The sequence below is a fragment of the Taeniopygia guttata genome, chromosome 3 (assembly GCF_048771995.1).
Source record: "Taeniopygia guttata chromosome 3, bTaeGut7.mat, whole genome shotgun sequence".
NCBI classification, from domain to species: Eukaryota; Metazoa; Chordata; class Aves; order Passeriformes; family Estrildidae; genus Taeniopygia; species Taeniopygia guttata.
The window spans coordinates 70,544,847-70,561,583 of record NC_133027.1 but is presented as its reverse complement, the minus strand read 5'-3'; the positions used below and the strand labels follow the sequence as shown (position 1 = coordinate 70,561,583).

Sequence of the window (16,737 nt, the reverse complement as noted above, 5' to 3'; positions counted from 1 at the left end):
TTATCAGTTTGTATTTTCCAGGCTTATGCTTTATAACTACCAGTGATAATAAGATGTTGTAAAACAAATACTGGATTTCAGCATATCCCTGCAACTACTTACCCATTCTCTGATTCTGTGAACTAACATTCTAGAGGTTTTCACTTGCCCTTTTCTGCCTCAAGCAAAGGCTAATTTTATCAGTCAGTCTGTCCAGATCACTTAAAAGAACTGCAGGCAGTTCTGATACTGCACATACCTCTGGCAAAATAAACTGCTCTACTGGCTTGTACCACAATCTGTTCACCTGCACTCCACAGCTTGGTGGACTAAAGCGAGCACTGAAGATTGCTTCCTGTGAACAACAGGAAAAAAACTAAATTAAAAAAAAAAAAAAACACAACACACATTAAAAGTGCTACTGTATTACACAGGCCATAAAATAGCTCTTAGATAATAACAAATTACATGAAGATTCTGCATTGCCAAATTCCAACCTTCAGAAAACAGCTTCCAAGCTCTCTTAGGATACCAACTTTTCTCTTTCACTGGCAGTAAAAAGCTAATGCAAATGAAATTATCAGACATCAAACATTTAGGAATTCCACAGTTTAGGAAACATGAATTTGATTACAGTATAACTTTATTTTTATTATGGCTATTATAAACAAAACTCCTTGGAAGTTCATCATGGAAGTCATACTTACAGTTCTTTCTACTGTAGCACAGGTAGAAGTTTTGAAATTGGCCTATCAAGTTATTGGTTGAGATAAATGTAAACTATCAAATGCAACAATCTCACTCAAAAATTTTTTTCCCTCCAAATTACAAAGCTATTCTATCCAACCCATAACAGCTTGGGACTGGGGGAAATTATCAATGAAGTCTGATTATTACCAGTAAATTATAAGTTTCTAGAAATCTTAAAATGTCTTTCCAGAAGACAGACAAGAAAAAACTATGGCTGTCCTGCATCTCTGCTTGAAGACACCCAATATATGTTTCTGCAAGCATTTTAAATATATTAGATAGCTTAATTTTTATTCCTTAATAACTATCAATATTTTGAACCCCAAATTGTGCACTGGAATTAAATTTTAGCGCTCTTTCATAACAGCACCTAGATTAACACATAGCACTATGGGAATTTCATCTTTTCTTTATCCAGGATGTGCCTCTGTATAGACATAGGAGAATTTAAAATGCAATAGAAGAAAAATGTAATTCATAAACTTTTCAGTTAAGTATTTCTCTTCAAACTCACCAACACAGCATGTCACTTTCTTTAAGAACTTAATGCACAAAAAAGAAACATCATGCTTTCAAAAGATAACTATAATACTCTACCTCATGTTCTGCCTGGTACAGCTTTACAGTGATGTTCCTCTGGAATCCCACCCCATCAGCCTCATAAAATACCCCAAGGCTGGTAATGACAATGGGGTAAAGCACACGGAAGTTCACACTGACGATTCTGTCTTCAGACAGCACAGAAGGTATGTCCTCAGGGAGACTGAATGCTTCAATTTCCTGATTCAAAACTGAATGAAAAGGAAAGGCCAGAGGTAAGGGGAGAAAAGTTCATAGTTCCTGGATACACACATAGCACATTGCCTACATGCAAAGCATTCTGGTAAATTAGCATGGCTCATAAGTGCACAAGAGTAAAAGAAAATACAATGGGCTGCAGACTGCAGCAAGAAAAAATTCAGTGATACAGCAATCTGCAAGCTAATAGCAATTGTAACTCAATGCCTACATATCCACAGGGAAAATATTAGAAACACAATAAATCCACAGCAGGAAGACAAAAATGCTATTTGACTACACGAATACCTGTATATTAGCATAATACAATAATTATTCATGCATCAAAATGGCACACACCTCCACTTAATTCAGCTGTCTGCTTTTTGCCATTATTGCCTACCTAAGCCCTGAGGTACCATTTATACTTGGGAACAGTGGATGTTATCATTCAAAGAGAAAGTAACAGAAGTTACACTTCGTGTTGAATCATGGCTCAGGTACCTAGCAGTCCTTAGATAACTTGTATTAAAGAGCAAAAATGAAACAACATCCAAAAGGGGACAGTAGAAATTTACAATTTTAGCTAGGAATTTTTGTATGGCATTTAATTTTTTCCACATTTTACATTTCTTAATTGTTTTCTCTCTAAGGCAGAATCTGAAAAAACGATCAGCCAGCCTTGCTTAGAAAATTCACTTTGTCACCCTAGAAGTCCATCTGATACTCAAGACTGTCACCTTGCTACATTCTTCACATTTGACACTATGTGCCAGGTAATTTTGTCTCTTTCCAGCTTCACTTAACACATAGATCAAGTAAAAACATATGCTATATGGGAGAAACACTCTGGTGACACAAGGAAAATGCAAATCCATTAGAAGTCAATGGCTTCCCTTTCACATGCCCAAATATCTCTCCCTATCTAGCCTGCACACGGTACTTACAAGAAGGTTATGCAACAAGTTCTAGGAGGTATTTGTTTTAAAGACTAGTTGTCTCAATTAAACTTCCCAAACTACTCCCAGAAAAGACAGCTAGTTCAGACCACAGAATTTTTAGAAGTTAAGTTCTATACCTGGGTTACTGATGTTCAGAAGTTTGCAGGAGTAGGGGTCTTCTCTGTCCTTCACTGGCACAGCACAACCATGCGCACCTATTATAAACTTCACAAGGACACTAAAATAATTTGCTTTTATTAACACCAGTTCTCTTCCCTCCTCCCTCCATCTTCAATTAAATTAATTTTATCACCATGGCCTGTCTTTCACAGGGTTAAGATTTTGAACGTCTTAAAAATCAGCAATGACAGTTGGTATGCAGAGCAACCACATGAATCCCCTCATAGGAAGTAAATTCCAAATCCACATTAACATTTTATGTTATGAGGCTGCAAGATGATTGGCAGCTAGAGATGAGATACAAGACAGCCAGCACACTAAACACAAAAAAGACCTAAGGCAACACTGAAGGATCCCAGAGACCTGCCCCTCCTAGCCTGGGTTTGTTACTTAACTGAAGACTTGTTTAAATGCTATCCATTCAAAAGTCAATGAAAATAATAGTAAGAAAAAAGACACATAGCATCAAAGGAGCAAAAAGGATTCCAGACTATCTGTTACAATGAAATATTTCAACTTTGGGTTGTAGCAAAACAAGAGGTTCCTCTCCAGCTCCAATCATGCTTATTCTACAGTAGAAGATATCAAGTAAGCACAAAGAGCAAGGATCCACCTTAACCTATCTTTTCACCTAGCAGCTAAATGTTCTCCCAGAACTCCATATAAGCTATAAAAGGTCCCAATTTTAGATGGCTGAGGTGGCTATGCTGCACTCCAGGCTGCATGCTGACACCACATCTGGGAACAGCAAAACACTCTTGGTGCAAGGCAGGTACCAAGGTGTGAGGATGGCAGCATTTCCAGAGATGAACTGCAGCAGAGCTTCTCAGCAAAAACAGACCTGTGTGTACACTGTCAGATCCATGCAAGCAATCAGGAAGGGCCACTCACACTGCAGCAGTTTGGTGCAGTTTTCAGTGGGAAATAAACCTGAACTTCATGGTCAAGGCTGTTTGCTAGAGCCTTCGTGGTTCTCTCACCAAATGCAATCCTGCCTCCTTTCAAAATTCCTGGACTACCGAGGATTCAAGTTGCACACCGTACATTGCAACACAAAAAAGAGAAAGCCTTATACATCACTAATAAACAGTGACAAGTAATTGAAAAAGCCAACAGCAGTGTATAAAAAGTAGTTACAGCCCAAGACAAATAGTATTCTTATATACTATTAAGCAGACTTGAAAAAATCTTTCAGAGTAAAAGATGCTAAAAAATAAATTAGGAAACACTTTAAAAGAAAAATTATTAAATCAAGATATTTCAGGATTACAGTCCTGACCCCCTGCTCCCCAGGCCCAAACTACAAAACAGTAGAGGTTACCGTTGGTTCAGGGCAGGATGTTGTTTCAGGTGCTTGAACCAAGTGTTCCTTATAACACTGCGTAGTTCATGATTGTGTCGAGCTGACAGAACACCTACAATAACATCATAATGTTTCAGCTTCCACTGAGGAAAGAAGGACAGTGGACCTAGAAGCAGAAAGTGACAAATATTTACTTTATGCACATATTACCACAAGCCTGAGTTGCAAGCAATAATTAATTCCAGCCTTCCAGTACTTAAAGGGGGCTAACAAAAAGGAGGGGGAGCAATGCAGATAGTGACAGGACAAAAGAAAAGGGTTTTAAACTAAAATAGGGGAGACTGAGATTAGACCTTGTGAAGAAATTCTTTACTCAGAGGGTGGTAAAACACTGGCAAAGGTTGCCCAGAGAAGCTGTGGCTGACTCGATCCTGGGAAGTGTTCAAGGTCAGGTAGGATGGGGCTTTGAGCAATCTGGTCTGGTGGGAGTCATCCCTGCCCATGGCAGGGGAGTTGAAAGTAGACGATCTTTAAGGTCCCTTCAACCCAAACTGTTCTGAAATTCTGTGATTAAAGGACATCTCAAAAGCAAGAGAACTGAACACTAAAAACAAACAGCAGATGTACTTTTGCATTCTTGGTTCAGAATTAGAGAAATATTTTCAATACGCCAAAACCTTCACTCAACTGCCCATTTCCCCCGTGCTTTCTGAAGTTGCTGTGACCACCTTTCTGCCTCACAATTTCAGTGTGGGATCTCAAGGCCTATTGTTTCCAACCTTTGGAAGTGGAACACCACTCTGCCTTCACACAGGGTGTTACATCCCTACACAGGGGAATGCTTTGGCTTTATTCAAAGCTGGATGCCATTGACAATACTTGTAATCCAGGATTTAGCTTGTGTTGTTTTAATTTAGAGATCATTAAACCTGAACTTGATTTCAAGCAGGATTACGACCAGATAGAGACCTGAGAAGCTCTGATTTAGAGCCCATAAACAGTCAGGCAAGTAGCTAAAGTGAATTTGCTTTGTTTAATCTATCAGATATCCTAGAGTTAAGACAGATTTGTATTTAATTTCAGCAAAGGATTGCTTCCCTCTCATCTCACTATGTTTGTCATTGTGCTGCAGATAAAGAAAACAAATGTGAGTGCACTTTAAACTACTGCCTATAGCACAGAAAAGGTTTTTTTAGAATCTAATTAAGAGACTAAAAATACTGCCAAGTCTATATTGTGAACTCCCACTAGAAGGAGTTGAATTATTATCCAGATTCTACCTTCTGTACCAGCATCCTCTTTCTCCCCTTTGTAGCTGAATAGATGGGTTCTTTCGTCCTGCTCGCTAACCTAGGACCTCACAGCATCTGCCACAAAAACTGCTGTGCCAAATCCCACCAGACATCCATCTAGCCTTATAGCCCACTGTCAGCGTTCAGCATGCAGTGGAGAGGCCTTGGCCTCACTCTGCTCCAGGCTGAATCAACATCAAGATTTCAGAACTTTTTTTGTTGTTCTTCAGGGCTATTGAAAATAGCCCTGACTCCAAAAGCCAAATAAAACTGCTCTGGAATTGATTCTCAGAACAATGCAAAAGCAGAAAAACTACAGAGTGGGTTTCCACAGGTAAACCTTTACCATTCTATTTCCTAATAAATATTTTAGTTCTAAGTATGCAAACACTGATTTCTATAAAAAGGTTAAGTTCCACCATTATTTAAATGAAAACAGCTACAAGATTATCAATTACTTAAGCTGAACATTAGCCTATTAAGAGAAGCTTCCACCAACCTAGGTTCAGAACTACTTAAAATCTCAAGCAATAAGCCATTAGAAACATTCTTCACTTTTTCACTGAAGTTAACTGTTGCACCTCTTACAGCAACCATAACTGAATTGGTGGCAAGGTTTAGGAATATGATTTGTTTGCTACAGAGCAGCAAATACAGCGCCCTATATAACATCTGAAGAAACTTGTAAGTCAAACACACTGCTCAATGGAAATACCAATTTAGTTTTCCTTTATGCTGGCAAATATCATTTATCCAGAGTCTCCATATGCCTTCATAGGTCATTACATAGCCAAGAATCACCAACTTTCCAAGACAGCAGAGATACATGAGACAGACATATGTTTATAAAGTATAACACTACTGCAAATTCCTGCTTACACATCTCTTTTTCCCCTTGTTCTTCATCCATCCTTTGATTATTCTTCAGCCTTAACTCCAAGCCTTCCAGTATAAAGTTCATAGGTCTAATATGACTATTAGACTTGTAGACTGTAGATGAGATACTGTTTACACAGATTTCTTTTTTAAGACTTCACTTTTAATAAGAAGCAGAACCATTCCATTAAATCAAAAGAAAAATAAAACTAAGGGCACAAATCTTTGGGGTGATTTGACTCAGAATAGCATAAGTTAGCTTGAATGAATTAAAAAAAAAAACCTACTCAAATCAAATATACTTCTAATTAGCTAGTATTTTAAAATGAGTGAAGCTTTTCCTTATGAACCATCCACATGGGAACAATGTTAATGTAACAGATGCTTCAGAATTAATATCATATGTCTTTTAGAACAGCGTTGCAGTGGTCTATATTCAGAAGATTGTGTTCTCTGTCCCAAGAGTTATGTCATTTTACTTTTAAAACCACTGAAAATGAAAAAAAAAAAAAAAAAAAAAAAGCAAGCTTACTTTGAAAAAACATTATTTTGCTTGTTAGTAAAGATTTCTACTTGCTATGGAAAAGTAGGAATATTGCTAAAATTTCAGGAAAATAGATTCATATGTGTTTCTCTGAACTCACACTATTTTAAAAAAGGGAGATAAAGTGAGAAGTACAGGGAAAAAAACACTAAGGCTATTATTAATTTATAAGGATAATTCCAATATGAGCATAAATATTCTCTGATGCAGCATAATTTAAGAGAAAACATTTCTGACCTATAAGTCAATAGCGACAATTTAGACAAGCAATCAATACTTGCCACTGAGGACTAAAGCTATTTATCTTCCATTCTATTTTTGTGCACTTTTAGGCCAAAATTTCCAGTGTTGGATAGTATCATATCATATACCTCACTCTTACCTGGAACTGCTTGTGCAAGATAACTACATCTCTACATTTTCTGATTTCAAAGACAAGGAAAAACTGTAAATTTTGTAGTTTGTGAAGGGGGTGAAAAAAAGAAAAAAGCTACATATCACATTCCATTATAAACCCTAAAAGTGTTGCAGACCAAATGTGTGGAGAAGGAGAGGAAGCTTTCCAACCCAAAGGTCACGCCACCACTGCCTACCTTGTTTTTGAATTCTTACTTATTCAAAGCTGCACCTCAGTTGCATTACTTAGCCCAAGATTTCTCAGTAGAGCCTGAGACAAATACACAAAGCCTACCTGTTAATCCACAGCAGAACCTACAAAAACATGAAAGCAAGCAGCCCTCCCTCAGCTGCTGAGGTTCATTTAATTCCCTACAGCAGCTGTCAGCAGTACTTCTGTCAGCTCTAAGTCTACTAAGTCCAGTCTGCCAGTACCTTGTGTCACATTGCTCATGGTAAGCTCCTACTGAAGCTTTCCTGGGCTCTGATATGTGTAAGGACTGGCTTCCACCTCTGACATCCGACCATACTTGATTTTCACCTCAGTATCAGCTTCAGGAAGCTTTCACAAGATTCTCAGTCACTAATTTTCATTAAATGGGTGAAAGCACTGGTCAACCTCCACCTGTCTTTCAGGCTTGACTGAGAACTAGCAACAGATCAAAGTCTGGGAGAGATACCAGGAAAAGTAAACAAGTGCTTATGTAGAGTACAAAGCTGTGCCATTAGAAGACAGCACTAAAGATGCAGAGGTGTGTGTCCTGCTGAGCTGGCCATGGAAAGGGGTCACCACTGACAGGCAGTCTGCTGACTGTGCTCACATTTTAACCACTTCAGGAGCAGTCAACAGCTCTTGAAGCTTTTCAAAATCTCAAACTACAAAGATGAATATGTACCTCATCTTCCCATGAGACTGATCCTCAATAAAATGTCAAATTAGGCTGTTAATTATATTTGCTTCATTATAAGGCGATGGAAAGAGTGAGAGATCACTTAGCTTGATTTTGTCAACAAACACAGTCTTGCTAAACATATTTCTAATGATGAGTCCCCAATCAACTACTAATTTTGCCAGTCATTTTCAGTGAAATTTGACATAATAGGCAGTCCACAAAGTGATTAAGTCTCCACATTTCATGCAACAGGAGTGGACAAAGAAAAGACTCATTAGTGCCTGCACTGAGAAACACGGCAGTGTAGGCTTACTTGCAATATCAGGCACCAGAGCACCTCCACTGGACACAGCTGAAATAAGTGAGCTCTAGGTAAGGCTGGGCTTTGCATCTTCTGCTGCCAATGCAGCTTTTTTTCTTTTTTTTAATTCCTGAATAAATCAATGAATGGAACTAAGTAGGACAAGCAGAAGTTATTTAGAGTATTCTCAACTAATCCACTTCATAAGATAAGCAACACTCCTCCAAAATAAAAAAACCCACACATTTTTATCTCTGCCTATTCCTGTGATTTTGCAATCATATTCCTGAGGTTTAATACTTTTTTTTCTTTTCTGCTACTTTGTGAAAGATCCAAACAAACATGACGGGAGGAATTAACTCAATATAAAGATTTGTATTCACAGAATACTGACACGCACAGAAAAAGAACAAACCAAAGAGCAAAAGCGGCTCTTTCCCCCTTTTAATCTACTTCACCTAAAGTAATCTGCTACAGCTCATCTGCATTACATGTTTTGCTGCAAGCAGAGCTACCTGACCCCCCTGCAGTACCTACTTCACCCCAGAGCTAGAAATTGTCAAGATGTGCACCCTGGTCCCTGCAGTACTCTGTGAGGCAGACAAGCTTTTATACAAGATTTACAGATTCAAAGAACAAACCTCTGCAGGCAGAGGTTTCTGTTTGCTTTACACCAACAGAATTCCTTAGAACAAATAGGACAGCAGGGTCCTTCTGAATTGCCAAGTGGCAGTAATAACAGTGGTGCAGCAACGATACCCTAAAACACCTTAATTATATAATACTCGCATATTTCGAGACAAAACTGGGAACAATGGCAAAGCATCAGTAGAAAAGTCAAAAAAAGAAAGGCAAATATTTTTGCAACACAAACTGATGCCTCCTTTTCTTTTTTTGTTTTGTGGAGGGAAGGGGTGGGGTTCTGGCAGGGCAGAGGAAGCAGAGTATAGCACCTTTATCTGATGAAAATTGGCCACCAATCCCTGCTGCCATGGAACAAAAGTCTGTTCCCAGGGAAGGATACTTGCTCTCTTCTGGCTGTTCCAATCAGTGGGCAATTTAGAGGATAACTGTTGAAAACCTTAATTCAGCCAACTCTGGTGGAACTGGTCCTCTTTGCCCCCTGCTCCAGTGCCAAAATACAAAAATACAATTCCAGTGCCACTCATCAGTAGTTCACAATGTCTCAGACATCTGTCTACAGAATAACTAAAAACCCTAAAAAAATCCCAATTCATTTGGAAAATACCATCAGCTTATTTTGTGTATTCTTTGCCAATTATTTTGTGTCCATCAAAAGTTAGGGGATTGTTTTATGTTGGGCGTGGCCTATCCACGAAAAAACATGTCATATGAAGATCTTACAGATGAAGGGTGGTCAACAACTAGCATTTTAGGCAGGACTGCACATCTACTGCCAATGCCAAACCTGACCTGCTGAGTTTCATTTTCCAAGGCCCCCAGTCTGTAACTCTTTACATACCTACAAAAGATGAAATAACTTTGTGACCAAGCATGCTACCCCCTGACAGACAGGACTACCAGATTACAGACAACATCCTTTCTTAAGAAAAAGTCCTATATTTTAGCAAAACTTTACCTCATATTTTTCATATTTTCCATATTTTGTCTCCATTAGGCCAGCGCCTGAAGAAGTACATGCTGTGCCACAGGACAACAGATGGCGTACAAGCAGACTCTAGAAAATGGTGGGTTTTAATCTGTTGCATAATTGTTCACCAGTAGAAGATTGACTCTCGCAAATCCAAAAGGGCCAATTTTTAGCTGCCACCGCCCCCCCCCCAAAATGTAACAGGAATAACAACTTAAAGGGCATTACATTAACATCAGCAAAGTACCAGAAGATTACACAGAATGTATAGGGTTTTCTGATTAGGCCCTGTAGCTGAAGCCCGACAGTGAGTAACTTCCTACTCAATAAGATCTGTGCTATCAATTAAAATACACAATTAGCAATGAATCCACCTGGAGTGCTAAAAGCAGGTCTGTCTGTTCCTTCTCAAGTTTCTGAGGTCATTTTATAATTAGCATTTATCTAAGACTTTTACAAAAAATTAACTAAGCTTCCTACTCACGAACTTTCTTTGGATAGCACTTGTTTGTAACCAGTTAGACAAGGATTGCAATTAAATCTAAAAGCATGCTCCTGCACAAATCTTGTCCAGAAGTGTGAATTACAGTCTCATTAACTGAACAAAAAAAAAAAAAAAGCAGGAAGCCACCAAAGTCAGGACACTAAAAACAAAGGCCTTTGATCTCAGATTCCATCTTATTTATTGTTTTCCAATTACTGAGTACTGCCTACAAGAAGTGTACTAGCTCTTCTGTGACACCAAGGTAAACGTGATCACAAACAGAGAGAAAGCATGAATACTGCACAGGGAGAGACACGACTGAGGGCCAAGAATGCAGACAAACTACAAGCCTTTCATAAGGGATGGTTAAAAGGAAGACTTCATTACAGAAGCTCCTTCCAATAGAGGAAGAAAAGTAGATGGAATGAGTGGAGACTGGAACACTGTTTGCATTTAAAGCCATCTGATCTATAGATAAAAAACAACTGTTTTCTAGAAATGGAAAGCCTATTTTCCACTAGAAGTTAGAAGTACCTGAAGAGCTCAACTTAAGAAAGCAAAGGTTTAAAACAGACACCTTTGACCTCTATGGTTACATGCTGAAGATGTACTTGACGGAGAAGAAAGACCCTTTTGACTGAAAGGTTTAAGAACTAAAGGGCATAAACTACATGCAAGTAAGCTTGGGCTAGAAATGAGAACATAATTTTAATCAGGACAACAAGCCTCTGGAACAGCCTCTTCCTACAACTGCTAGGAATCCAAGTGAACAGATGAAAAGCCACCCTGAGCCCTCACTAAATAAATGTAGGCTGCCCACCTGCCATTTTATGACAGAAAGTAAGAGCTGCTTAAAAGAAACAGTAAGCAGAATTGATGGCTGGGAATGTATATTCCAATCTTACGTTAGTGAGTCAATGAAGCCAAGGTTAATGATCACTAAAACAGGTTATCAAATTTTTGATTTTAATTCCATTTGAATTTGTGGTGATGATTATTTGGGAGGATAATTAAACTCCTCAAAAAATAGAATTGCTGTTCACTCTGTCTTTAGCCTCTACTGGTAGCTAATTCTGCAACTGTTGAGATAGCACACAACTATTGTACACAACTACACAGAAATACCAGAGAATACACAAATTACACATTTTTAAGTCACAGCTACTGCAAAACATTGCCCCATGATAAGATTTACTTTTTATTCAAACCAGGGATTCCAGGTGACAGGTAGTAAAGAAAAGCTGGGGTAGTAAACAAGGAAAAAAATCACTCAAGTGAAACAAGACTGGCTTTATCAGGCAGTACCAGATCCTCTTAAGTAGTTTCAGATTCAAGAAGCCTTTTAATAAATTAATACTTTTTTTTTCTCTTGTATACAAATTAACTAATGTTCCTAAAACACTCTGAATAATAAAAAAAAAACCACAACACAGAAGACATCTGAGGTTCCTTGGCTCATCCCTCTTTCTTCTGCTAAGGCAGCCATACCTACATCTTGTACATTTTGTGGTACTTTGAAGGCTAAGAGACAGATTCTTCCTCAAACACCATGCAAGGATTGGGCCTACAAAACAACAACACACACACAGTATTGAGCATTTTCCTACGGATGACATATGTTCTCATTTTAGAAGAGGCATCATTATTCCTCTCCTCAGCATGAGTACATTACTCAATAGTAACTTTACAATAGTATTTATTTACAACTAAATAAACCCTGCACAGAAACCATTCACTTGCTCTTTCAGTATTAAAAACCCACTTATTAAAAATCCTAGTTATCTTGACATTATCCAGTGCAGCAGGGTTTTACAGTAATGAATATAAACTCCAATAATACCTGATTGAAACAAGGAAACTCTGAAGAGCAAAGCTAATTCTCTTCTTCCCCAACTTCCAAGTGGTGCATTCCTTGCCCTCCTCAGGGCTGCTCCACCTCAAAAATTCCCATTAGGCCTTTCTGTAATGAGTTGGGCAGTGAAGTGTCCCTTGACCAGGAATCAGCCCCACCATGGTTAAGGTGAGGGGAACACTGACCATGGGAACGAACTCCTGTTGCCTGATCAAAGAAGGAATGACAGCAGGAGTAATCAGTCATCCCTGACAGGTCTGGAACATTTCTTACCTGAACCATACCCTGAGTGGAACAGACTCTATAGTTACTGGATTTTTGAAAATTCCAGCAATTACCAACTAAGACTGTGTTCAGGGTCAAAATTTATAGATGACTAAAGCCAAACATCTAAAGAACCATACAAACTGGTCCTGAGTGAAGCCCTTTGGCTCGCTAGGACCACAGCAGGCTGCCACCAGCAAGTGCCTAAGTAGGATGCCTCTCAGAGTTCACAGACTCTCCAGTTCACAAAGTTCTCAGGACCAGCACCCAAAACTGATGACAGGCTGAATCCTTCCATTCCTTGAGGCTCAACCCTTTCCCACTGAGAAATCCCAAGATATTTAAAGTGAGCGTTTCACTGAACTCCAGGGGAATTTTTAACAGATATACCTCTATACACTGATACCCTGTATATAAATATATCTCTTTGTGTCAGTGTGAATGCATGTGTGAACTGACTTAGATGCTCTTCTGCCAGTACAGCATGAATGTTGCTGTCTTGGATGTATAATGAAGTCACGGCAGCAATTATAGTAAATACTATCACTTTGTAGATCACTTTGTGAATGTTAAATTAGTCAATGATTAAGTGCTGCTAAATCCTTTAGATATTGATCGTTGACCAAGTCTGAGACTAAGACTGGACCTAGCTGCACCTCAGCTCCATGAGGAGTTTAGAAAGTAAGGGGGTACACTCTGAATCTCACGACTCACAGCGGGGGGCTCCCTTACACTTTTGCATTTTCAATCTCTGTGTAAATTGTTCCAAATTAATTCTAACTTGGTTCTTCCTTTCTCAATCCACAATGGTTTTTTCCTTCCTCCCCCCACCCATCCTCCTCCCCATCCCACTGTAGGGGTGGGAGGCAGCAGGAAACGAGTGAGCTGGCTGCATGGTGCCTAGTTGTGAGCTCAGGTTAAATCCAGGTGATACCTGTTTTTGCTACTACCTTTGACAGTGATTCTTTAAGCAACCTAAACCACTAATTTGTGACAAATTGGCATATTTAACTGGATGTCAAAGAGAAACACAGATTACTTTAAAAAGCACAGAATAAGTCCAAGTTCCGAATTCTCAGAAGAACGGAGCTGCGTTAACTGGCATGGCTGTATAGCTGTGAAATGACAGCTAAAGGTGGCCAGGGCCAGATAAAGGATGGAAAAGGAATTATTTGCAAAATGCTAGGAACTTGGTTATAATCTGCTTATCAAGATAGCAAGAATAACAATAAAAGTGTACTATATTTAAAGGAAGAAATACAACTCCTAAAGGCAATTGAATTAATACCATCTTTGAAAATGGAGCAGCTGCAAAATCAGTTAAAGGAAAAAAATGAGAAAAAAAATTGGAGGAAAACATCAGATTTATGTTCATGTGGGATTTCCATCGCCCTGACGTTGTACTGATTAGGAAATAATTTGTATCCCCTGAAGAACAGAATGGGAACATATTGGATTACCCTGATGACAGCAAACTGAGGAAAGTTGATTCTTTGTTTCCCTCAGATTCCTTTGAACTTGAGCTCAGACCCACCACTAAAGCAAAATACATTCTCATTCCTGTTGGCTCGCAACAACTGACAAAATTCCACACAGATACAGGAGCACAAATTTCAGTATTAATGCAACAGGATGCTGAGAAGCTGGGTATACAGCTTGGACAGCACAGAGTTAAAAGCACTGCAGTGACTAGAACAAGCGTTATTCACCAAACCACAAAAGTTAATTTATGGCTCTGGGTGAGAAGCGAATCTTGTCTACTTGATTTGCAGTGGAAGATCACAATGGAACTACTTTGGGTTTCGAAATTTTGAATATCCAAGCTTGGCGCCTGGTGGTCAGCTGTGTGTGGTCCTTTGGTTCAAATCTTGCCCCTAAACCTGAGAGAAACCAGGGGGTACAGTGCCTGCACTCCCAATCCAAAGACTACCAAGGTACTGCAGTGCCCCACTCCTCTGCAGCACAAAATGGAAATAATCCTGGGATAGCAGACTTAGAAAAATGGCATATTATTTCCAGAACCCACTGTAAAATTCACCCACTTGGCCAGTCTGAAAACTGGGTGGAAGGTGGCAACTAGCAATTGATTATCAGCTCTTAAATGCCAACATGGCCCCACTGAGAGCTGCAGTACCCAATATTGCAACTTTAACAGCTACAAGGAGCCACATACTGTGGACAACAGAGCCCACAATTGCTCATCCCATGTTTGCTGAACTTTCACAGACAGTCTCACTCCCTCAGAATGTGAAAGTTGAGATGGCACCCAAAACATTTAAGGGACCCAGTGAAGAATTAAGGTTTTTGAGCACCTGGTGGACAGGGGATAGTGTGATGATTCTTCCATGTATCTTAAGAAAAATAGAACATTTGCAAATGCCCCATTCTAAAAAAGAGTAACAGCAGCTTATGGAAACTTTAAGGTACTGGAGGAAACATATACCTAGATTTCCTATCATTTCTCACCTGCTGTACTTATTTTTAGGAGAGGAAAATCACTTTGTCAAGTTAGTAATTGATTAAGGGCTGACAAATCATTCAGATATAAACCTCTGATGAAGCTGGAGACCAAGATTGGACTTAGCTGCACCTAAACTCATCAGGAGTTTAAAAAGCAAGGGGATCCACCCTGAACATTGTGACTCAACCCTTATCCTTTGGAGTCTTTCATCCCTGTGTAAATAATTCTAAATTAATTCTAGCTGGAGTTTCCTTGGGACATTTCATCCATGCAGTAAGCAACAGAGAGAACCTTGATATCCAAGTTTCTTAAGCTGCTCTTTTAAAAATTGGTGTTACTCCTACTTTTGCTAATACCTTTAACAATGATTATTTAAGTGACCTAAACCACTCATTCAAACCAACACCAACTGAGAAACTTCTGGATTTTCTTTTGAAATGTTTGTTAGTGGAAAATACATATACATGGGAAAGGTCATTACGAGATTCCACACTGCCACTTTTAACTCCAAATAAATGCTCTGATGCTCTGAAATGGCACCATGAAAGATAAACAAAACCAACCAGGCAATCGAAATGCACATCAGGCTTCTAATCAACAATTATATCTCCCTTTTTTATAATTCAAGTGTGACCACTGCTGATGTGATATGCAAAAGCCAGAATACAGACAGACACCTATCCGACTTTGCAGCCTTCGGACTATGCAATAGTGCAATACTTCTTGCCTATTTGCACTATTAATTACCACTGGCAATCAGCAGACTCTTGTTTCCTCACAGCTGTGCACACCCTGCACGGGAAACAGGCACCTCTTGCAGAGTGTGGGTCCATTATGAACAGGCTACTGGGTCACTAAACAGTTCTAAGCACACCCCAGGTACCAAAAACACCATTACGTGTTCATGTACAGTATTTTCTAATATCGTCAAACAGCACCTGTGGGTAGCTGACAAAAGTTTCTGTTCCAACAGATGCCCGCTTCCTCAGGCATGAAGACTCGTGGCCTGAAAACTACACCTTATTTTATAAGGAGCACAAGGGAAGCCCTCTAGGATCGGATTCCACTTATGCTGGATGATACCCGGTCCTATGAATAGCTTTTTGCAGCACAGGGGTTTTAAAGCCCGCTGAGGCAAACACAGCGCAGTGCGAAGAGCTATTCCTAGGACGGGGAATGACGCGACACGAGGGGGATCAGTGGGAATTCCTTCCCCACGTGGCTCGGTGGGAGCGGGAGGGCAGCAGTGGCGCAGGAGGCGCTGGGAAGCGGGAGCTGACGCCCCGCACAGCCGCTCCGCACCCGCGGCACCCGCACGGCCACCGCGCCCCCCGGCACCTCTCTTCGGGCGGCGGAGCCTGCGCTGCTCCCGCCGCTCCGCGGTTCGAGACGCTCCCTCCCCTCCCGACGAACCCCGTGGGCACTCTGGCGCTGCTCCCGCTGCCCCGGTCAGAGCATCCCCCGGCCCTCGCCTCGCCTCCCGCCCCCGTCACCTGCCCCGCCAGCCCCGACCTCTCCTCGCCTAGAGAGAGAGGGTGGAGGAGCCCAGCCCGCCCGGACGCCCCAGGCATCCCCCGCCGCCCGCCCCTCTCCTACCTGCCGGGTGGCTCCCGGGGCAGCTCAGCAGCAGCCAGAGGTGCAGCGCGACCCCGACCACACAGGGGCACAGCAGCACCAGCCAGTTTCGCATTGGCCGCCGCAGCCGCCGGCCCCTTCCCCTTCGCGCCGGCCTCTCCCAGCGGCGCCGGCGCGACGGCCCGGCTCGGCCGCCCGCGGCTCCTCCCCGCTCGGCCGGGCCGGGCTCGGCTGCCCCGCGGCCGCCGGGAGCTGCA

At 40.7% G+C, this 16,737-nt stretch overlaps 1 protein-coding gene across 1 annotated transcript in view; it reads right to left on the bottom strand.

Annotated features, from left to right (window-relative positions):
* Positions 1-16,737, bottom strand: part of B3GALNT2 (beta-1,3-N-acetylgalactosaminyltransferase 2) — a 30,535-nt gene extending 13,798 nt beyond the window's left edge. Inside the window, exons 1-5 of the mRNA XM_030268257.4 lie at positions 16,502-16,737; positions 3,949-4,096; positions 2,585-2,685; positions 1,327-1,520; positions 239-334 (exon numbers count right to left, since the gene is read on the bottom strand). Of these exons, the coding sequence (XP_030124117.1) occupies positions 239-334; positions 1,327-1,520; positions 2,585-2,685; positions 3,949-4,096; positions 16,502-16,595 (633 nt within the window). The 5' untranslated portion in view covers positions 16,596-16,737. The remainder of the gene's footprint in view (positions 1-238; positions 335-1,326; positions 1,521-2,584; positions 2,686-3,948; positions 4,097-16,501) is intronic.